This window comes from Oxyura jamaicensis, chromosome 1 (genome assembly GCF_011077185.1).
Source record: "Oxyura jamaicensis isolate SHBP4307 breed ruddy duck chromosome 1, BPBGC_Ojam_1.0, whole genome shotgun sequence".
Lineage (NCBI taxonomy): Eukaryota > Metazoa > Chordata > Aves > Anseriformes > Anatidae > Oxyura > Oxyura jamaicensis.
The window spans coordinates 35,219,328-35,243,149 of record NC_048893.1 but is presented as its reverse complement, the minus strand read 5'-3'; the positions used below and the strand labels follow the sequence as shown (position 1 = coordinate 35,243,149).

The 23,822-nt window shown below is 40.2% G+C and overlaps 1 protein-coding gene across 2 annotated transcripts in view; it reads right to left on the bottom strand.

The window, feature by feature from the left end:
- Positions 1–23,822, bottom strand: part of SRGAP1 (SLIT-ROBO Rho GTPase activating protein 1) — a 152,160-nt gene that overhangs the window by 56,090 nt on the left and 72,248 nt on the right. For both annotated transcript variants that reach the window (XM_035332839.1, XM_035332846.1), the window contains exons 2-4: positions 19,709–19,904; positions 16,938–17,100; positions 6,864–6,926 (exon numbers count right to left, since the gene is read on the bottom strand). In XM_035332839.1, coding sequence (XP_035188730.1) covers positions 6,864–6,926; positions 16,938–17,100; positions 19,709–19,904 — 422 coding nt within the window. The remainder of the gene's footprint in view (positions 1–6,863; positions 6,927–16,937; positions 17,101–19,708; positions 19,905–23,822) is intronic.

Below are 23,822 nucleotides of genomic sequence, written 5' to 3'. Positions count from 1 at the left end.
TTATTACAAATCCAATGATGTAAAATATAGATTTCTGACAGATAACTAAGTCAGACTATAAGCAGTTGGAAAAGATCAGGCTATACAAACTATGCACCCTCTTACTTGTAGGTGACAGACTGCACTGAGTGGTGGCAACTTTCATCATTTGTAAGAGCTCAGCAAGTGGGCTCAGGGCAGGACACAGCACTTACCACAGTGAAGGGAACGTTGAGTCATCACTTAGATAATTATTTTATTTAAACCCACAGTCATTACTGGGGTAAATCCATCAATAAGACAGCAATTAATACTGAACTTCTGTGGGCTACAAGAGAGGAACATTCCTGTATCAAGGCTCTAGCTTTCATTTTCTACAAGCAAACTACTTTTCTAGAAAAAATCTTAACCCAAAGTATTAAGACTGAATGCTACAAAGAGAATATGTATTGCAATTATCTTGTGTTTGTCAAAGGAACATGCTTTATTTGTATAATAAGACTGCATAATTAATAGCTTTTTCACAGTGCTTTTTCAGGAAATAATCATTTAATGGAGCAGAAGTTCATTTCTGTTGGAATTAGTGAGTTTAAATTGTTTCAGAATTGTCTCTGGTAAGTAGTGAATTCCTATCAGAAACTGGAGTTGCAAGGGATTCATTACATTAGGTTAGCTAGTGCTTTCCCCAATAAATAAGTAATATCTTATACCAACACCACTACATCATTGGACTTTAGCAGTTAAGCAGGCTTAGTATTAGCTGTTTTCGTCATCTTTTTCACTTCCAAGCCAGCCTCTGATGTGTTTCCAGGAGTAGTCTCTGATATATTATTACCAATACAGAATTACTGAATCAGAGATTTCACCAGCTCTCAGATCTCTGATATACTACAGTAAATTGGACTTAAGTTTTCTACAGAGAATCCAGATTCTATGTTATTTCAGTAAAGAAAAAAAAAAAAGAATCTGGCTGTAACTACCTTTAGAAATTAGACTACTAAAATTTTAATGAGTGAGATAAAGCAACTAAAAAATGCAAGTGGCCCAGCAGACCTCGTCTTATTTAATATTAAATTGTTTGCTTTAGACTGTCCCTATTTTTTCACTTTTCTGCAAGCCTTACAATTGTATTGCTTGGGAAAAGCATGATGACAGAAGGTGAAATTTGGAAAACCAAGTAGTAGACATGAGGATGTATTTTTATGATGTTTGAAAAAAATTCTGCTCCTTGCTATACCCAATGGATTTTATCACGGTCACCTTTTGCAAAATGGAACACACACTCACAAAAAGATACTACAAATACAGGTTAACAGACTGACTAGAGTGTCACTTATCAATTCTTCAGCTGCCTTAGATCTGTTTTGATGGTAGAAGGTGTCTATAGTTCTGCTTCCTTACACTCAGGGCATGCTTTCAAGCTCCTATTCCAAAAAGTAAGAGGCAGAGATTTTGCATGAGATATATATGAGGCAGGTAAATACGTTTCACATTTCTAAATGTCACTAAATATTGCAGATGATTCACACTAGCGCTCCTACCTAATGAATTCTTTCATAGGCCTTTCTGACTCTTGAGCATAACAGCTCAGAAAAACAGAAAACCAGAATGATACAGGGCCAAAGGAAAGAGAATAAGAGCACTGTTCTCAGTCAGTGACCCTCTAAGATCTTATCTTCCTTCACCGACTCCAGTCTGATGTGTAATAAATCCAGTCAGTTAAGTATAGGTGTATAATTCATACACTGAAGTTGTACCAGTCCAGGCATACTACCCCCCAGGTTTAGTAGCCTGTCTTCAAAAGTATCTGTAAAGCAGTTGGCACTGTCATGGTTGCTTTCCTCAGTGTTCACTTCAATTCCTATCACTTTCCTGTTTTTATTCTTGTGGCTCTCAACTCATTTCTTTTGAACTTTTCATTTATAGTTTTACTTAGCCCCTCTTCTGAAGTGGACATTAGTAATTTCTCCCTAAAAGGAAGAAATGTTATGAAGAGTAGACGTAGGGCACCTAAGAAAGTCCTCAATGGATCTTTCTTCCAAGTACTTGTCCATTCCCTCTGCACATTTTATGTCCAGAAAGTCTTTGAGGAAGGAGCTCCACAATTTAGCCGTTAGCTCAGTGATTTGCCTTTCCAAATTATATTATCTTCATTTAATCACCCCTTGTTCATGTGTTGAAAGAGATGGTGAACCCTAGGCACCCTGTCCCTGTCATTCCCAACTCTGTAGATCTTTATTACACCTCTCCTTCCCCGACCTTTCTTTTCAAGGCCAAAGCATTCCAGCCTACTCAATTGTTTGTTGTGTGGAAGCATCCCACACCTTACTGCCCTTCTTTGAACTTTTATTTTCAGTTGTAGTACGGTCTTCACAAAGTGAGGAGATCAGAGCTGTAACACATAACTGAAAGATGTGAGTATACATGGGCCATAATTATACATGCATCTGATTATGTTTTCTGTCTTGCTCTCTGTTCTTTTCCTAATTGCTTCTTGTTGCTGATCCCCCCACTCTTTAAAGTTGCATGGTATATTTTCCTAGAATTATCTACTACTGACCGTTACCAGTCAGTTTAAAGTTCAACATGTTGTATTTATGTGAAGTGCCTTTTTCCCTCCAATGTGCACTACTTTTCTCCACCATGTCCTCATCCAGTGTTCTGGAACATGCAGAAAATATACAAACATTTATTGTAACATTCAAGTAAACCTTCTCTATGGAAAACAGATGAAAAACAAAAAGGAAAGTTCGCCTTACAAAATTTTGATTACTCCAATAAAATAAGCCTGCTTCACTCACAGGTTCTTAGAACACCTTCTGGAGCCTTACTTCACCTGCTTCTGTTTTTATTTTTCCATCACTCCTGTACATGATGCATAATTGTAATTAGGATGGCACATAAGACAAAGTGAATACAAGCTAAACTACTCTCAGGGAATAAACAGAAGACCTATTATACACATCTCCGATTTTCAGGATAATTCCTAGTGATGCAAATGGGTAAAAGAAGGAGTTACATAAAGTGTAAGCAAGGCGAAAGATCTCTTAATGGAGTGATTTTTTCAAGGAAGGGCATTTAATATTCTAAAATGTCTGACTATTTTTTTGGACATTTCACTGCAGTTCTGAGCTTCTCCACATTCAATATGCAGCCAAATAGCTTTGTAGTCTCTCAAAGAGCAGAGATTCAGACTTAGATGGTCTTAAAAATATATCTGCGCAGAAAGGTTTTTTAATTGGAAATCTTCAGACTGCATTCTTAGTGGAAGGTGGCAAGTCTCTACAACTCCTCAGTGCTTTAATTTTTTCTTCTCCTGGAACAGTTTCTCCTTTGAAAAATCTATAGCACTACTTATTGATTTGAAGAATTTGATTTAAAAACCATCAACACCAATGGACAGAAGTCCCTAACTAGAGCAGTAGCTAGATCTGATCCTATCAACAGGTTAAAAAGGATTTTCTGAGGCAAAAGTGAAGCTTACATTTTCAGAGAAGGGTCCTGAAATTACCTTTTATTTCTGACACCGGCTGTGATGCAGCATACTTGATGCAGCACTATCACCAGAACAAAGTCAGTTATTATTCTGATACTTAGTAGGTTGTGCCTGAACTCATTCATTAAAAATATCTGGACCAAATCAGTAGCAATTCATTTAAACATCCCATTTATTCTGGATCATTCTAATTGGGTTTGAGGTACCTTGTGCTTGAGAAGTCTGAACGCCGTCGGGGTAAGGCCTGATGTCTGGCTAGAGATGGGTGGTAAAGCCTCTCATCATCTGGGTTTGAAACAATTACTTAATCCAGCCCTTCAACCCAAAACATTTGGGAAATCTAGGCACACAATGTCTTACATCTTGTCAGTGGAGCAAACAACATGATGCTTGCTTGAAAGAAGCATTGTGGAGCTGCAAAAATACTTAATACTTGTGTGCCTGCATACATCTGCCTAAGGGACCCAATCCTTACCTGAGAAGTTCAAGGAGTAACAAATAAAACATGCAACTTCTTTATAATGACTAGATCTGTGCCTCAAAACAAGTTATTCTCACTATTTTAGCTTTTAATGATTTTAAGTCTCTCATTCTTTGCACTGCACTTTCATAACTTTTTTTTTTTTTTTTTAATTCTGGAAGGTGACCTTGTTTTACAGATCTTTCTTGTAAAATAAAGGATGATGCCATAAGCAGTAAGCAGATTATTAAACCCACATTCATGCACATACTCAGTTTGTTTAGAAACTCTGATATTTGCCCCCTCACATGGAGGCTTTAGGGGTATTTAAACTCCAGTAAGGTTTTATATTTTAGTATTTACATTTCATGAAAGTACCATTCTTTCAAAAAAAAATAGATTAACAGGGAGAGACTTCAGTGTTTTACTGACTTGAAATTCATTTAATTTCTTTTGGACACAAAGATTTACTTCACAGCAGTAAGATTGAAATTAATCTTACTTTTTTTTTTTTTTTTTCCCCATAAATCATGGGAAAAGCAGAAAGATGACTTTTCCCTTTTGTAGATGACTGAGAAACATGCCTCCCAGAATTAAAAAATGTAGATACTCGTTTATGTGAAGACACTATGACATGATCTTATTCTGTAAACAGTAAATATTACACAGAATTAAAAACCTATGTATGGGGTGTCCATCTGTCTAGGTATCTTTCTACCTTTACGTACACAAGGATATATATTACACAGATAAACTGATGATCATTCTAATGCTGCAAGTAGTGGAACAGGTGCTATTCTGCACCATATTGTCACTTCACTTGTGGCTTGTTTCTGGCTACATATGGGCACCTACAGCTGATGAAGTCCTTTGCAATCAATGAAAAGCTGGACAGCAGAGTTATCGGTGTAGTTAATTTCATCTGAAGCACATGCTTACATCTGATCAGATGAAGGGTTCTGATCTCCATGTTAGATTTCCAGTGACTGTAAATGGAATGCAGATGGCAGGCTAGGATATTTGTACATACATTGCAGATGCCTAAAAATTAGGTGAAGTTTATTTCATCCCCCCAAAAGTATTGTACAGCAGTAATTTAATTTAAATGGTGCATATACTCTATTCTGTCAGCTTTAAAAAAAAAATCCAAGTTAACCAAAAACTTAAATTCTGAGAAAGGAAGTGGCACTCACTGGAAGGCATAACACAGCAGTTAGTACCTGAATAAACTTCTGCAGCTCTCAGTGGGAAGACATAAGCACTAATGTGACAAAAAAGAATGAAAATACTAAAGCCCGGTCCTGTGGATTTTCACTGGTGATTCAGCCAAGTATTTCAGCACAGGCTTCGGTGTTTTCTTCTCCTGGGAGCACAGGCACTAATCCTGCACCTCACTAGGCTCTCGAGTTACATAAGGGTTTAATTGGAACAAGGCTGTATCTTCAGGGCTTACTCATCACTGAAGTCCTGCTTGTGCAATTGCTGCTACAGTTGCTGATTCCCTGCAGCTGTGTGAATTGTCTGAGGCTACCATTACTTTAGAGAAGCCGATCCCAGCATATTTAAGAGACTACAGGCCTGAGGCAACAAGCATTTGCAGTATCACATTCTACAAAATCAGTAGTAATTTCAGGAGAAAAAAAATAAGAAAAGCCCTCAAAAAAATAGGATAAAGAAATTTTAAGGCAAGTTTTAGGAACTTGCATCCTTAACTAAAATCCAGAAGAATCTAGGGCAGTGATACAGGTCTATATTTATTTGGAATTCTTTTTCACCACCCAAGTTGTTCTTGAGTTCAAATGCTCTTCAACCCATCTGCAGATGGTGCACAATTTTTCCTAGGTCAAAATAAAAACAGATGAGACATAAGTAATGCTTAACTGATCCCAGTGTGAGGAGAGCTAGTCTCTGCTGTCTTCCTAAACTTCCTTAAAATCACAAATTGTTTCTCAATATAAATATTGTATCTTTTTTTCACTGTTGTTGTTTTTTGTTTTGTTTTTCTGGTCCCCCAAATCTTGAGTATAGGGAAGGGTGCAGTCTAGGGACTGCTATGTAAGGTATCAGAGTGCAGAACTTTCATCTCTTTCAGATACAAGATAAAATTTAGATATACTACTTCCTCAACCAGCAGGAATCAACAGACTTTTAGGAGGTAGATCTCACCAGTTCCTTTTCATTGCATAGCTATGTTTAAACAAAACAAAACAAAAAGTAATTCTCACTTTGTTCTTTCTTAGAAAATATTGTTGGTACCTATCCCCAGAATATTTTGAGAAATGGCTTTCAGGTAGACAGGATCTCATCCTGCAGTAATGAGATACGCAGATGAGTTTCAAAGAGGAGAAGAAGTTCAGATTTCCCTTTTTTCAGAATTTCCAAACAGTTAGCAGCAGCTTGCCAGAATGCTCTATGTTTTGCTTTTTCTCTTCTTGACCTTTCAGAATGGTATAGAAAGCCTACACAACCCTCCATTTTTCTTTCCATTATTTACTTTTCAAAGATAGGGCAGTGCACATAGGAAACGTTTAGACACCACAGCACGCAACTATGACTTTTACTGAGTCTAGTCAATGATTCAAACTAAGTAGATGGCAACAATGACAAAAAAAAATAAAAAAAGGCAGAAAAGCTTTGCTCTGGTAAGCTCTTATTAATAACCATCAAAACTTAAAAGAAACTTGTTTAGCAAGGTCTGCGGGGAAAAAGAGTTTAAAGTAGAGAGTAATCCTGAAAGTATTAGCATACGTAACCTAAACAAGTGAGTGGAGTGGTCTTTCCAAAATAGATAATTTGGACTTGTGTAAAGAGACAAAAATAAGAACCTCCACTGGGGGTAACTTGCTAGATAAAAGGACACTTAAAGCTTACAGAAGAAGTCTGATATGGAATTTGTATAAGATAAGCTAAGTAAGCAACTGTACTTACCGTGTAAAGCTCATTAAGAACTTTCATTAAGTCTTCATGAAGCTGAAATGCAATCTCTTTGCTCTGTAATTAAAAAGAAATCATTAGAAAAAGGCACGCAAAAACTGTAACATACTCTTTGTATTAATTGCTCGTCCTAGACAGTGAATGCAATGCAGCTCACAAGGACAACACTTTGTTGGAATTACAGTGCACTAAAAATAATCATTTGGGAAGGCAGAGGTAGACAGACAACATCTGGACAGAACACTTATAAAAGGAAACTCAGAAGTAGTTTAAGAGGGAGATTCTCATGATGCATCGGGAAATTAGGTGCCAACAGAAAGGGTGAAGGTCAGGATTAATGTTACAAAGCTTTTTAATGGAACAAACTGTGTACTGTCTTATAACTGCTACGGTATATACATAAACTAAACCATGTGGAGTGTAAAATTCTAGATGGACGTCCCTCACAATTTCAGATCTAGAATAGTCTTTGTTTCTCAGCACATGCAACTATCTAAATATTTATGCAAGAAATAATTGTGGCTCCTCTTTGAAACAGATACTCAACTACATAATACTCCACAGAGTGGGCTGCTGAAACAGCTTTGTTTAGCTTTTCTGGACTCTGGCTTTACTTTCATTCTGACCCAGAAAAAAAGAAATGCTTGGCAGTGGTTATTACAGAAATAAAGTATGTCAAAATAAGAGTATTTAACTGGAGTCTCATTCAAATATATTCCTTTGTTAGTTGACCATAGCAGTTTAAGCAGATGAAAATTGTGGCAACTGTGCAGGAGTTGAAGGCATTTGTACCACAGCCTTTGGAAAACAACTATAGAATAGAACTACAGGATTTGGCAAAAAGCCTGGCTACATTTCTTCTGCAATCTGTATCATCATAACATACATTCTGGAAATGTCAGCTTTTTTTTTTTTTTTCTTTTTCTGTGAATAAATTGATAATTAGCCCAGCATCTAAAAATGCCAGCTTCATAGTAGATAATGGCCTTAGCTATGAGAAGTACTTTGTATTTGTACAGAAGCCAAAGGAAAGTCTTCTGGGGCAATTTATCTCCAAGGCTGCTAACACTTACTTGGCCATCACTAAAACACCTGCAGGAATAATGGTTTCTGAATGAGAATTTCCAGTGCAACACCCACATACAAGAAGGAACCACAGCACACATCCCACCCACTATGTCTCTCAGAAGGATGAAACCAACACATCAGTAGCTGGAACACTTTGCATATTTTCCTCCTATTCCTACTATCATACCCCTGACTCTGGGCAGTATTTAAGGAATGTTCCTCACCACTTACCAGCATTCACTCCAATCCTTACATGCAAGATGATTTTTAACTCACTAGATACTAGAAATATAATCATAGAATCACAGTCATAGAATGCCTTGGGTTAGAAGGGACCTTCAAGCGCACCCAGCTCCAGCCCCCTGCCATGGGCAGGGACACCTCCCACCAGACCAGGTTGCCCAAAGCCCCATCCAGCCTGGCCTTGAGCACCTCCAGGGATGGGGCATCCACAGCTGCTCTGGGCAGCCTGTGCCAGGGCCTCACCATCCTCACGGTAAAGAATCTCTTCCAAATATCTAATTTAAACCTATCCTCTTTTAGTTTGAAGCCATTACGCCTTGCCCTATCACCACATCCCCTGACAAAGAGTCCCTCCCCAGCTTTCCTGTAGCCCCCTTTAGGTACTAGAAGGCTACAATGAGATCTCCCCAGAGCCCTCTCTTCTCCAGGCTGAACAACCCTAACTCCCTCAGCCTGTCTCCACAGGAGAGGTGCTCCAGCCCTCCGAGCATCCTTGTGGCCTTCCTCTGGACTTGTTCTAATACTTCCATGTCCTTCTGGTGCTGGGGGCCCCAGGGCTGAACACAGCCCTCCAGGTGGGGTCTCATGAGAGCAGAGCAGAGGGGGACAATCACCTCCCTCAACCTACTGTCCACGCCGCATTTGATACAGCCCAGGATATGGATGGCTTTCTGGGTTGTCAACAAACTTCTAAAAGTTTGGTATTTTTCAAGAGCTGTGTTCTGTTTTTTTTCAGTACCTAGAAAACAAGGCTTATCACTTCAATATCTTTGCAAATATCATATTATTTTCATCTAACGTTAAGGAAAAAAAAAATCAAATGCATAGCAATGCATAGGCGGCATGTGAAGAATTGCAAAGGATTGGAGAAGGACTGAAGATTTGCAAACTGCTGTAGAGAAACGCAGTAAAATCTTTAACCGAAACTCTGAATTGCTTTTCATTGCTTTACATTGGCACCCTGCCTTCAGAAGTCAGCAGTGCAGCTCTGACACAGCTTACACATCTCCTAAAAGATCGAAGAACTGGAGGCCACCTGTTTTCTCTTAGAAAGCTGCTTCCATACTGTTGAATATGAGCGATCTACTTTTTAAGTCATTTTAGCAGAAAGAAGGACAAAACGTACAAATAAGATGGTAGACATTACAACTGTTAGATGACAACATACACACATGGGAAAAAAACTGTAGAGACGAACTCCAGCTCCAATCAATTAATCCCTTTCAACTCTTCGTCACTCCATCTCAAAGCTGATGACAGCACAAGCCCTGAATACAGTAAGGTTGGTTTTAAGGCAGCACGACTTAACTAGGCAGCACAAAAGCTGCCTTATTTCTTCAGAAAGTGAGACTGAAAAGTCCATTTTCTTTATACCCTTCACAGATTCTTTTGTGTAAAAACAAAACAAAGCAAAACTGTAAAAAACAGGGAGACACATCTTAGCAATGCCACATGGTCACAGATGAGTCATCCTTCCACCAATTCATCTGGGGACTTCAGCCTTACTGCCTGTGGCTTGTAAGGGACCCTGTAGATGTATAATATGTCAGTTTCTTTTTCCGATGAAATATTGCGTATGAATCGCCCAATAAAAATCAGGAAATTTGGTTAGCCTTAGCAGTGTAAAAAGGATTTATGTTCAAGAACCAACACATTTTACATTAGCATTTAAAATCAAGAAATACTGACTTTGAGTGGCTAGTGATATGGCTTTTAGTGTGCAATATATAGTGTGGTAGAGCACCAGATAAGGAGTGCATTTATTTTCAGTGGTTAATGGCTCTCCTGTTTCTCTTTGATGCTACCCATTCTCTGCAGTAGTTCAACATGTCTGAGCAGTGTGCTCCTCTAGGAGGCTCTCTGCAGGGGAGCCAAACAACAGGATGTAAGATGCAACACACATTTTCCTGGAGCTAAGCTGATAGCCCTAGTCAGGCCATTAAAAGCTGAGAAACAATCAGCGAGATACTTCCTTATTCCCTATGTCCTAGAGAAATGTATTAGCACCTATTAACGAAAAGAACATAGACTGTACTAAAAATGTTAGAGTACATGTAAACTCTTCCTAAAAATAATGTATTTTTAACTAATCTGGTTCAAAGCATGAAGAGACAATTTGAAGAAACTGTCACTGGAATTTAAGAGGCCACATGTCCCTGCTTCCACTGCCTGTGCATTTCTTTCTTGTGCCTCAGTTTGACCAGCAGGTCCTTGCTCAGCCATCCCCATTTCCTGCCCTCCCTGCTTGCTTTCTTACACATGAGGATGGAGAACTCTTCTGCTCTGCGAAAAGCATTATTAAAGAGTTACCAGCTCTGACCAGTTCCTCTGTCCTTAAGTGTTCCAGGGGTTCTCATCCACTAGGTCTTCAAACAGCTGGAAGCTTGCCCTTTGCCAAGCCCATTGGTGCATGAGAGGGGACTTACCAGAGTCCCGCGTTTGCCTGTTTCAGAGCCCTGCCAAGGACTTTCACTGAGACAGTTTCACAAAGTTGTACGTATTTAATGAGGTGACAGATATAACAAAATTGGAATTGCCATTGATAAATACACTTACTGCAATGGAGGTAACACGGGATAACAGCGCTAGCAAAATGCTATCCCAGGTATTTCTCACCAAAGAGGGAAGGCGCAGAAGGTTTCCCTGTCTTTGTGGAGGAGAAAAGGGCACAGCCTCTTCTAGGTTTCCAATTTCTTCTTTCCACTCCCCAGCTCTTCTTTTTTCCTCACTCTAATTTCATCTTTTTTTTTTCTTTCTTTCTTATTCTCCTGTATGTTTACACCAACTCCTTTTTTTTTTTATATCCTATCTATTCCCTCCCTAGGGTGATGTTTACCATGATTTGGGTAAAGAGTTATAGTCATATATGTTTAGCATGTACTTCATTAAGCTCATTATCATATTCAGGGTTGTGAACTTCAATATTCATGTTGCACATAATGACAAAAAAGTTTTCACTCAGGCACTGTGGGCCTCAAGATTCTGTTCTGCTGCCAAAACAGGGCCATCCCTCCAACACAAGAGTCCCTCCTTCAACAACCTCTCATACCAAGCATGCGGACCTCCATCCACAAAGTTTGTGTAAGAGATAAAGATGAACAAGCTGCTCAATTCCCCTTTGCCCAAGGCTGGTGCTTATCAGTGACACTAACTCTGACCGTTCTCCAAACCCTTATTCCTCTAAATCGTGAACTCAACCAGGGCCTGGTCGCTGCAGCCCAGATTGCCTCCAGTCTGAAACTCTGCAATGAGTTCCTCCTCACTGGTGAGCACCAGGTCCGGTAACACCTCTCTCCTCTGGCTGGTTTGTCCAGCAAGTTATCCTCAACGCTCTCCAGAAGTCCCCTGGATTGCTTACAGCCTGCTGTTTTGCTTTCCCAACAGACATCTGGAGTAGAAATGCTCAACTTTAAACCCATCAGTGGTCCTCCTGATGTTATCAAGATTTGTATTTATGGGTTAATGCTTGATAAACTTAAAATTTTACTCCACATTAATATCCTTCCAGTGAAGTCTGTAAGAATTTTCCATCCATTTTAGAAAGAGTGTAATTGGGCACCCAAAGTTTACTCATCTGTTTTTTTTTTGTTTTTTTTTGAAATTTTAGTCAGTCAAGTTGTTCCTGGAACTCTTTAGTGTCTGTATTTAGCACACACAATGCTACTATCAGTTGCATCATTTAGGGAAAATATTCTGTGACTGCTTCTTTTAAGTGAGTCTGCTGCTGGTCCCCAGGGGAAGTGATATGCAAACCGTTGCTTAAAAGAAGCTTCCATGAGCTGCTGTGACACTGACATAACCAGTGTGTGACAGTAACATTCTGTCCCAGATTTGCCAGTTTATAGCAACAAATAGCTTCGGTATCCTTTTAAACCTCTAAACATTTAAGAAAATGATGTGAAAAGTCTCTCTCTATGCCACAATTTTTATAACTTCCAAAGAGATTTGGCAAGTAGTCTCAGTCCCTGTTAATAGCCAGATTATGGAACTAAAATATTTATTGTGCTTGGCTTCTCCAGCATCTTTTACTGTAAACACTGGAAGATATGTTCATCTTGCCTCGTTATGGTTTCTGTCCAAAGAAAATACATTTTTATAAATTATAAATATACAAATCTGCTTAAGGATTTTGTGGTTATGTGTTTATACAGTTGATTATTAATGCTGGGGTAACCAGAATCACTGCATGAAATGTTCTGCATAATACTTTTTCCTTCTGCTTGACATTTTTCCTTATTGCTTTATTCTTTAATTGTCCCCATGAGGCCATCTACCCCATCTGCCTGAAGAGACGTGCAAGCATGCAAGGTTTGAACTCTGCTACTTTCTGTTTGTAATTTTATGTGCAACAATAAGGCCAGACATGAACAGCAATCTGTACTGCTTTTATATGCCAGCAACTGAAAAAAAGAAGAGCTTAAGTGCCTCCCTGACAGTACGAGGCCTAGCATAATACAATCAGGTAAATGCCTTAAAATCTCTGAACTAGATCCTATCCTTGTCCTGCATTTAGTACATTTAAACAGAAGCTAGATCCTGACCCCTGTAAAAAAGAATGACAAATTGCTCCCAGGAGAACAAAAATAATGAGTATCCAAATATTAAGTGGACCAGCCTAGACAAGAAAGCCACCAACAGGTGTGTGAATACAATTTGTTTTCAACACATAAGCTGGAACCTATAAAAATCTTTTCACCGCAATAACCCAAATGTTAAGACAGATGTAAATAAGCACACAAAGGAAGAACCCGAATGAGAAAGAATACTGCACGGGTCAGGAGTAACAGAGAGTGAGCCAAGGGAAGGCACAAAGACCAAGGGGCAGAGACATCCCTCATCACTACATTTCATATAGACCAACACCAGGTACCACACACATCTTTTTCAGAAGGGCTAAGGGGTTGCTACACGTAGCAGGCACGAGCAGGAATGGGAACAAAACAATACTGGTAAGCATGGCCAGGAAAGGAAGATATTGTTTGATATTTTCATTACCAGAAAGCTAGCTGGAGCCAGTCTTGGGATAGGATATAAAGAGTATATGTCCCGATAATGTTCTCACTTCATGGAAAAGTTTCACGTGAGGACCTATGTGGCCGCCAGCTAGCTGAATAATGCCAGTAAAGGCTACCATTGTGAAGTAGAATGGGCAGTGTTGTCCTTGGGGAGCAGGAGGGAACGGAGTGTGTGTGTGTGTGTGCAGAAGGAGCCAAGAAACTCAGAGTGACTTTGCTGTTGTCAACCTGCAACTTGTCTGCAAGCAAGAAAGAGTGCAATCCACCATGAGGCACCTTCCCTTTCTGCAGCAGGCAACTTGGGGGTTTAGAGCAAAATGATGAAGACCTTATTGCTCTCTACAACTACCTGAAAGGAAGGTGTTGGGGGCTGGGGGTCAGCCTCTTCTCACGGGTAACTAGTGATAGGACTAGAGGGAATGGACTCAAGTTGTTCAGAGAGAGGTTCAGATTGGAAATGTGGAGACATTTCTTCTCAGAAGAGCAGTCAGGCACTGGGACAGGTTGCCCAGGGAAGTGGTGGAGTCACCGTCCATGGGGGTGTTCAAGGAAAGGTTGGACATGATGCTTAGGGACATGGTTCAGTGAGTGACATTGGTGATAGGGGAATGGTAGGACCAGATGATCTTGGAGGTCTTTTCCAACCTTAAAGATTCTATGAGATCATCTGTGAGCTGGATTTGGTGTAGTTACTGTCCAGACCTGAAAGGGGGACCTAAAGCACCTCCAAAGATGCAGAAGCTGCCAGTGTTGCAGGACCAGGGAAGAACTAAAACAAGGTGGTAACAGTGATGCATAACACTATTAGGTTGATAAAGTAGTAGACATATAATTTACTAACTTAATTATTGAATACAGAGAAGCTTTATTAGCTGCTATTTGGAAATTACTTAGAAAGACATTAAGTGTTCCTATGTGCAGTGCTATGAGAACAAATGTTACACGGGTGTATTTCTGCTTTTGACCACAGACTGCAGTAAGGTATTGAGCACGCAGTTGTCAGTCTTTATTTTTTAAAACTTCATATTTATGTTCTTATTCTCTACATTTATTACTTAGAGAGAGAGTACATATTTCAAAGAACACTATGACCAGATTCCAATGTATGAGTATCTGCAGGATATTGTTTGTGTCTTATTTAATCTAAAATCTCTGAACAGTGAACAAATCCCATATGCTTTCACAGGGACAAAACCCACTGAGATTGATTAAAATTTTCTCTGACAGGATTTTATTCCAAACCCAGTCTTTTTTAAAATGTAATCTACAGACAGTGACAGAAATTGGTTAAATATTCTACTCAACATTTACAGTTCTCCAACAACTTTCTTATCATTTTCTCTAGGGAGAACACAATTCTGATGGAGGAGAGTGTTGGATGTCTCCTTTCTCATTCTAAGCCCATCTCCTATTTGCTCTTCTGACCTCCGCCTGCAAGGTGGACTGCAGTACAGGACACATGCATCTTGCACCCCATCTCTTTCTGTTCCCCAGTGGATGCCCATTAAGCAGTCCTGAGATGTGAGGCATCTTGAGTTAGATTGCTCATTCACATCTGACAGAAATTATGGTTGAAGCTGCCCATTTGGGCTAAACATAAATGTAGACAGCTTATGTTCTTCATGAATAAAACAAGACAATTTGCTAACAGCTTTACTTCCCGCACTGGTCTTGGTTTTCTCTCTGTCCAATGTGGCTCACCTCATTTTATATCTCCCTCCCCTTTTACCCAGAGCTGGAGGCTTCATCATCATTCAGTTCTGCACCTGGGGACTAACAGCAAGTACCTCACCTCACAAGCACTCTGCAGCAAGCACTACAGCAAGAGTTGTGTACTCTCTGAGTCAGTGGAAATACCATTGTGCTCCAACAACTGCTAATTCCTGACAGAACAATGTCCCAAAAATAAACGTTCAAAATTAATACCGGTGAACGACCACTGCCACACTGATGCTACAAGCTCATAAAGCTCATTTACATTAGTCCATGGTGCCATGTTTATTCTTGTTACCGTCCCCTTCACATCACGGGGTCTTGCTCAGGTCCCTTCATGCATCCTTTAGGGAGCAAACTCAGCCTGTGCTCCAAGCTAACTAACAGCTTTTTGATGTGACAGTATCACACTGACTGCTAACAAGAAAACCCTGCCAAAAGGTAGTATACGGTTGTTTAGGACCCGGGCTCCACTCATGTGACCTTCGGGTTAAGCGTACTCAATTTCCTTTCTCCTATTTCACCCCTAGAAGACCCAGATTAGGAATAAAATAACAAGAAAAGCTTTTTAGTCTTCTTTGATAAGCTATGTTAGAATGAGAAATTCTTAAACATTACACTCTTCTGGAGTACCTCAAGTACCAAGTACAGCACCTCTGGAGAGAAAGGAAGCAAAAGCTAAAATTTCCAGTGCTAAAGATCTGAACTACGGCCAGTCTAATAATGTACACATAGCAAAAAGGAGATTTCTGAGCAACCAACATAAGCAACTATTCCAAATTCATTACTGAAAAAAACCTACTGTTCCAAGCAGGTCTGAAACGTCTCCACACAGACTGTACTTGAGCATGTTCAGATTGCTTTTCCCTTCATCTTTCCAACTTCCACAATGATCTTCCTTATTAGCAAGTTTAGTAGTTGGTGAACTACAGTTTTATGCATCAAACACATCTTACATGAACGACTCACTCCTGATTGAAGAACTATAAATTTTGATCCTCCTACTGTCACAGGTTTTAATGCACACCAATAAAACTGATTCATGTTTTTACTTCTTTTCCTTCAACTACAACCCATGCGCAACAATGAGGTTTCTTCTTCCCACATTGCTATCTGTCTAGGATTGTGGTCAGGTATAAGTGAAATCAGTTCCCTATTTTGAAGTATTAACCTGCTACCCCTGCAGGAAATGCCATCACATTTAGTCACATACTTTACATTCTGTAACCTTTTGGAACTCTTTTGTACTAAGTGTGACGTTTTCCAACCAGCATCCCGCTGTGACTGACGGATATGCTTTTATATTCTATTTTTTTCCCAGAAGTTTATAACAACAATGACTGCAAACGCGTTACACAGATCTCAAATTAAGGCTGCCTCGGAGCGCATGCTTAGCCAAAGAGGGATTTATAAATTGTACGGGTTATGAAAACATGTAACAGACATTCACAAGTACAAACATGTACAGAGATAATGCTTAATGATCTAATAGAAGTAGTTATGATATCAAAAGTGTATGTTCATATTTAATATTGAGAAAAAAAGAACTCCTGTAGGAGAATCACAGCATATGCTAGAAACTTTATGCTATGGCACTGCTGCAAGGTACTCCCTTAATTTGGCTTGAATCACAGTTTTTCTGATGACAGAGTTATAATGAAATACTGTTTTTACAAATACTTCATTAATTCAACATGACTATTTTGGGATTCCTAAGAGAAAACTGTTTTCTTTCTGCATGGGCAGACAAATGTGATTTTGAGAGAAGAAAGGCTTTTTCCTTTGCCACTTAGATATTTGCGATTCATTTCTTAAGGTCACCAGCATACACAGCAAGTTCCCAAACATTTCAGCACTAAGGATTTGTTCTGTGAGAACAGTCATGAAGAATTTATAAGTGTGCTAAAACAGATTTTATGCTACGTGTGCTGAATCTTCTCCTCAAATGCTATTAAGACACATTCGCCTCCCTCATGCATCTGAGAGGCACTCCCCACTGGAGGAGGACTGACTGCAGGAGAGACATTACCTTCTTGAACATTCTGGTGGAGTCTTCGCTTATCTGCATGAAGCGCATGATCACATTGTTCAGGTAGATATCACTCAATGTTGCGTGGTCTTTGCTTTCCCTTCTCACTTGGTTCAGGAGTAAGTACCAGCAATTCACTGGTGATAAGAGGTTCTGGTCTTTCCTAAGGAGGGGAGAGACATACGTATCACATATAGAAATGGAAAAGTTACATAATTAACACAAACATCTCCCTGACATTTACACTTAGAGCTTTTTATGTAAAAATGACTGCTTCTGAACACTCAGTCTATCCATTCTTGGAATAACTAAGGTTAGGCAAGCTTCAGATGGTTCGTTTAAGAAACATTTTACAAATCCCATGAGGCATAGATACAAAAATACAGAAAAAGCAGAAGAATTTAGGACACCAACTGCAAGCCAACCGAGAGCTTAAAAATCTTGCCACAAAGCTTGCAGCTGCTTACAGATACAAAAAGCCACGGGTACAGTATTAATATAGTAACGATATTTAATTTTTTGACATTAGAAATAAGTAAGAACAGCAAGCACATTCCAAATCCTTCATAAGCAAAGTTGTAGGTGTGGCTGTTTCACAGTAATGGATTTGTATAACTGCTATAAAATTATAGCGAACACTAGCATACATATGTCACAAGCATACATATTCTGTGATCAGCATTCATAAATTCACAGCATTCATGAATACTCTGCTCCTGCCAGTCACAGATAGTTCAGTTACAAGACAAAGAGCAGAAAGGACATTTTCTATGATGGTATGGTTCTGAATTTCCTTTACAGAATTTTGTGTTGTAGACACAAGTGTTTAACGTTGCGAAAAGTAAAATCCCAAACAACTTTTCATTTCTTTTACACAAAGCCAAACAAAAATACATGTAGCTGAACAACTGTTTCACAGACAACAAAAAACCTATTATAAAATATGCCTTTTGATTTTACTGAAAGTTTAATTTCAAGTTTGTCTTGAAACTGCACGGTCTAGAAACTTGCTACCTCTTTCTATTCTCTTGTGCAGGATTCTCATACAGTCAAAAGGATCAAGCATGTGGAGATAAAACAGCCAGAGGTGGCAGTGAATCGAGGGAGAAACTCCTTCAGCTCTTGGTAAATTGTTCTAATAATTAACTATTCTCACTGGTAACAATATGCTCTTTAATTCATCATCTGATTGTTTGGCTTTAGCTTTTACCCCCAGAATCAAAGCAACAATGAATGATTAACAGACAAAAGCCTTTTCTTGATCATTCTGTGGTGCATTCAGTAGTGCGTAAAGGAAACTTCCCCATTTGGTCTGAGAGGGACATCTGAACAGAGTTACTCATACTGATGAGCTTCAGGGTCTTCTCACACAGCTCAGATAGTGGAGGAATCCCTGCAGGGCCATGCCAGTATGAGTTGGTCCCCACTGCCTTTGCATGTCTCAAAGCCAATCCTACAGAAGCATTTACCAGGCATTCCTGCCTGTTCTGGGTGGAATGATAGGAACAGCAAGAGGACCACCTGTTCAAGTGACTTTTGCTATGATCTCCTCTCAAAACAACTGGGCAGTTGCACAACAAAATCGAAGACAGGACTTCACTCATGACCTCTTGCACATCCAGACTCTGCCGGTACGGATTTAACATGTTTAAGAATTAGAAAAGATGTTTGTATGCACAAGGCAGAAGGATTCTGACACAAGCTGAATGAAAGCTTGGGCTCCCTCTGAAGCAGAGACAGATGCACACCTTGGTTATTGCAGAACATGACCGAGTTGCTTAACTGAATCTTAAGAAATACATAGCACTGCTCTTTGAATTGTACAAGTTGTATCTGAATTAACCTCTTCTTTGTTGGGTGTGTTTGGAAAAGACTTCTGTCCCAAAACAACAAATCTGCCTGTGTATTTACAGCACAGTACTAGCTAGGCAGTGCAAAAAAGTACTGATTTTTCAGCTTTAAAAATACAAAATATTGTTTTATACCCCTAAGCATAACAGGGCCAGGCAGATGCATTCATTCATCAGCTCAAGTCAGGAAAATAACCAGATGACACTATGCCAGCGAGCAATGCATTTGAAATGCTTTATAAAGCATGCTGTACACACTTTTTGACAAATACTACCTGACCACTGCTGTTCTGTACAGAAGTTACCATGCCATCAAGGGGATATGTTAGCTTGTAAGCAAGACATAACATTCTCATCTTCTTCATTTCCAGGAAAAAGAGTGACCAAGAGGTACCAGAAGTTCATATGCAACAACAAATAAAAATAGCTTTCTTTCTCAATACCTTTTTTTTGCCAATATTCCTATCCCTTTTTTGTCTTTGTGATGGTGATTGACCTTTATTTGAACACTTTCAAACCCATCAGCCCCACTGCAATAGATCAGCCCACACCTTTCAAGCAATCTTGGGGCCCTGCTTCTCTTCTAAATACTGTGTGAATTTTGGATGTTTAAAGTCAATAGTAGTAGGTGAGGGATCATATTTGTGCAACTTACCTTTTAAGAAATTGAAAGCATTTCTAAGAAGTTTACGTGAATAACTGCAGTGGTCCAACCCTACAAAACAGTATTTAGGCACCCAGCTACCTTCAGCTGCAATGAGAACAGCTATGCTGCTAAGCAGGAGTGAGAATTTTAAATATGCCTTTGACCTGGGTCCAGCCTAACAGTAGTCAAAAACAGCAGAAGCAACAAGTGGGGTAGCACTCCAGTTACACAGGAATGGCAGACATGGGGATGAGGGGGAAGGAAATATCTCTTACTTGTACTGCTGATGGTCTTTTGTACTTCTTGTTTTTGCCATGAACCTTTCTGCCAATTTTTCCAGGTTTCGGGAATACTCCATCTCTATTTCCGACTTCTTGCGGAAGAAATCCTGCAGATCCTGAAGGAGCTGCACTCTCATTTCAGTCTGCTGCTCCAGGCATTTCTGCTGCTCTATGAGTTGAGCTCGGATCTCTAATAAAAGAAGAACACGCCATACGAGTCAGTGAAAACAAACAAGAACTGAGCATTATCAATTAAATCGAATGTTCCAGAGTACTTCAGCCTCTGCAGCTACAGCAGCTGCACCTGAATTTCAGGTCTTGTGGTGGGATGCAGCAGTGGAAGCGCTCACTTGTGCCATGGCACACATACACATCAGGGTGCAGTGTCCTCCCACCCACGGCCTTTCTCTCACAAATGGCTATGGCAAGGCAAGGGCTCAGGACTCTGCTGGGCTCATGTAAGCAGATCTGCCTCTCCTTTCCTCTCCCACCCTCTTCGCAGCCTCTGGCACTAGCAAGGCATCTGGCTCGGAGCAATCTGCTTGTGGGGGGTGGTGTTCAACTGTTTGAGCAGCAGCTCCTTCTGCTACCCTGAAAAACGTCAGGCTAAGCGTGCACCCTTTGGGCTGGGATCAGCTTACTGCCAAGTGGACCATGCCAGCTCATATCATCATGTACACCACGGAAACTACCTTGCAATAAATTCTGGAGGCATTATCCACCATAACTGCGCAGATGAGCTTTCACATCTGCGCCATCTACACCAGAGGGAGAACTGCTATATGATACACGCATTTACCAATATTCCACAGTGAACTAAGAGGAAAAAGTGTACATGTATTTAGAAGCTGCTATCTGAAAATGTGTACAAGGTTTCAGATTGTGGTATATTTATTAATGTAAAACCAAATTAGTCAATTTAGAAGAGGATGTATGTTCACAGTGATAGTCTGGAGTAACAGGGAAAAGCCTGCAGGTTTCTTACCACTGCACTGCATGCTGCTTGCCATATGCACAATTACTATGTGGCAGGGCTTCTTTTCAAGGTCTGGTTTTTAGCACTTTTATTTCTTTAGTGCTAAACTGATAATCACATTCTGCAAACGCTTAGTCTAAAAACATCCCCCTGGTTCTTTTGAGAGACTGGATCATTAGAGTTTTTTCAGCTGCCCAAGCACATTGTAATCCAATATTGTGGAGTAAACAGGAGTAAACATTTTGCAACCATAATATATATAATTACATATATAATATATGTATTTAAAATGGTTTAACACTGTAACAGGGACTTATTGATAACAAAATAATATGCCAGAAGTGAAGTCATGTAAAAGCAAAATTGTTGTGGATGCTTACTTGATCACAGAATCACAGTGATTAGAAAAGACCCTTAACAGCATCAAGTCCAGCCATCACCTGACACTACCAAATCCCATCAGTAAAACATGTCCCTAAATGCCACATCCACACATCTCTTAAAGACCTCCACGAATGGAGACTCCGCCACTTCCCCGGGCAGCTCATTCCAGTGCCGAACCACCCTGTCGGTGGAGTCTCCCAGACATCTAACCTAAACGTGCCCTGGCACAACCTGAGGCCATTTCCTCATGTCCTAATGATGTAACCGTGCTGTGGGTAAAAAGCCATTGGAAATCTTCAGATGCCTCACTGGGCCGAAGTAGAAACTCTCTCTAAAAACCACTGCTAGCATCACAGGGAACTGCAAACCAGCAAGTGGTAACAACATTGCAAAATCTTATCTGAGGCAACTAGGAACTAATGCATCCTCACTTATCTTAAAGCAGGTATGAAGGCAGAGATCCACCCTGCTGGGATTCAGACGTGTCTGTTGAAATAAGGTAGGATGTGCACAGAAAGCTGTTAAGTCAATATATTTACTGGAGGAGGGAGATACTGCAGTGTTTTCCTCCAAATCTCCTTTGAGCTACCATCTGCTGTGTTAATCATTAATGAGACCATCCATTTTTATACTCCGGGAGGTGAACCAAAAAATTCATGGGCTGGTTTTCATTTCATTTCAAATCAGCTCACTGGAAAAGGACCGTGCCTCCAGCTAGGCTGAGCCACTGTAATACAACACTGTATCAATGACATTTGTGTACGTAGAGGAGAAATTTACATTGGAGCTGGAAGGTTATTAACAGGGAAAAAAAAAAGGAAAAAAAAAAAGACTTTTTGGGGGCATCCACTACTTTTGGTATTGTAATCATGGAAAATTCCTGCTTTTAGGAAATCAGTTGTACAGATTCACTGATCAGAAGCAGGACTTTTGACTAAAACCATGTCCAGAGATGTTGTCCCTGTACTTTGGTCATCTCCCATTCCCACTATAGATTTCCCACCAGTGACCTCAGAGGCAGAGCTCTGTACAGAGCAGCTACGCTCTCATTTTGTTGTAGGTCAGTGGATGTTGCTGCTGTAACTCTTCCTTTTAGGCAGGCTTTCACCATAGCAACAGCAAAGAGAAAGATTTTAGAAAAAGGAATGTATGAACAGAGACGCAAAAAACAATGACCAAGGGATGACACACAGTGTGAGGATCTACATCAGCTGTCTGACACTGCATTTCCAGTAGATAGAAGCTTTCTTCAAGCTTACGTGTTCAAAAGCAAAATTGGAGCATGACTTTTGAAAGCTGACAGTGGCTGGTGGTCTCCAAGCTCTGGGTAGGGCGGGATGTTAGTGGGCCTGCAGCTTCATGAAGTCTCGCAATTTCTGGCTTTTTGAATCTCAGCAAGGAGAAACAACGTGCTGCTTCCCCTGGCCTGCCCCTGGCCTCCAGCTGGAGGAGAGGCATGGGAGATGCACGTCCTGCTCGTGCCAGCAGACCAGTCTGTTTGGAAGAGGCTCTGGCACAGCAGTTCTCCTAGACATTCGCAGCCCAATCCTGCTTTATAATTCTACTTTTACTAATAATGTGTGCGGTGCCACATTGGCAGGCTGGGGAGATGGCAATGAACAAGACAACAGATTAGCAAATGTTGTGATTTTTACTTGCTGGTAAGAGACAACTGTGGATTAACAAAAAAAAAAAAAAAAAAAAGAAGAAAAGAAAGAAAAAATCAACAAACATTGGCATAACAGCCAGGCAGCTTGAGTGGCTGAGCATCATGAGATCCCAAGCAACTGGCCAAGCAATGCTATGGAGCATAGGCTGTCCATTGCCTCCTGTTACGGAAAAATTCACCAAGCCAACGCTCCCGTCTTTAACCAACACACATGCATGTCCCTAGAGCTGGGAAGGGCTGCAGGGAATATCATTGCACCGTGTTCAAAGAAATAAACAACCAATTCACTGAGAGGGTGCCAAGTTAAAAGGAGCAGAGCCCAGCCTCTCCAGGGACACAGGCAGGTTCGGCAGGCAGCAGCGGGGTGCCTGTCCTTCCCCTGTTTTGCTGGCACACTCAAATTCAAAGCCGAACTGGCGCCAGCTGTAAGGGACGATGACATTGTCCTGCTCGGCTCTGTGGGGTGGCTGACATGAAATGATTGCCAGGGTGCTTTGTGCCAGGAACGGACACGTTTAAACGGCAGACAGATTAACACCTTCTCCTTCTCCACACTGTGACTTTGAGCTGTAATCACCGCTGTTCTGGCCAAGCCCTGGTTCAAAGGGAATCCCATCTCTTTACACTGCGGCTAAAACAGACTGAAATCACATCAAGCAAAACCCCCTCCAACATTTCTCCAAGATTTGCACACATGACCAAATCAAGGAAGCAGTTCATGTGACCATAATTAAATCAATAACCTCTGGGTGAAGTTTTATTCTAAAGCTTTCCATATTGAAACTCATTTCAGAATTATTCCCTGATCTACACCATTCTCCAGAATTAAAGCCTTAAGAAGAAATACAGTTTTGTTTGTGGCAGCCTTCAAGATATACCTTTAACCTTTCAACACATTTTTATTTTCTTCTGAGCTGAGGTTAATGTGGTGCACTACAGAAAGCAAAAGGAGACAAGATTATAGCTGTTTCTGAGAGAGGTAAAGAGCAGATGAAACTAAACTACAAATATCACCCCAATCATAAACAGAAATACACTCACCAAGGTTACCTTGTACACAGTACAGTATTACAAGCAAT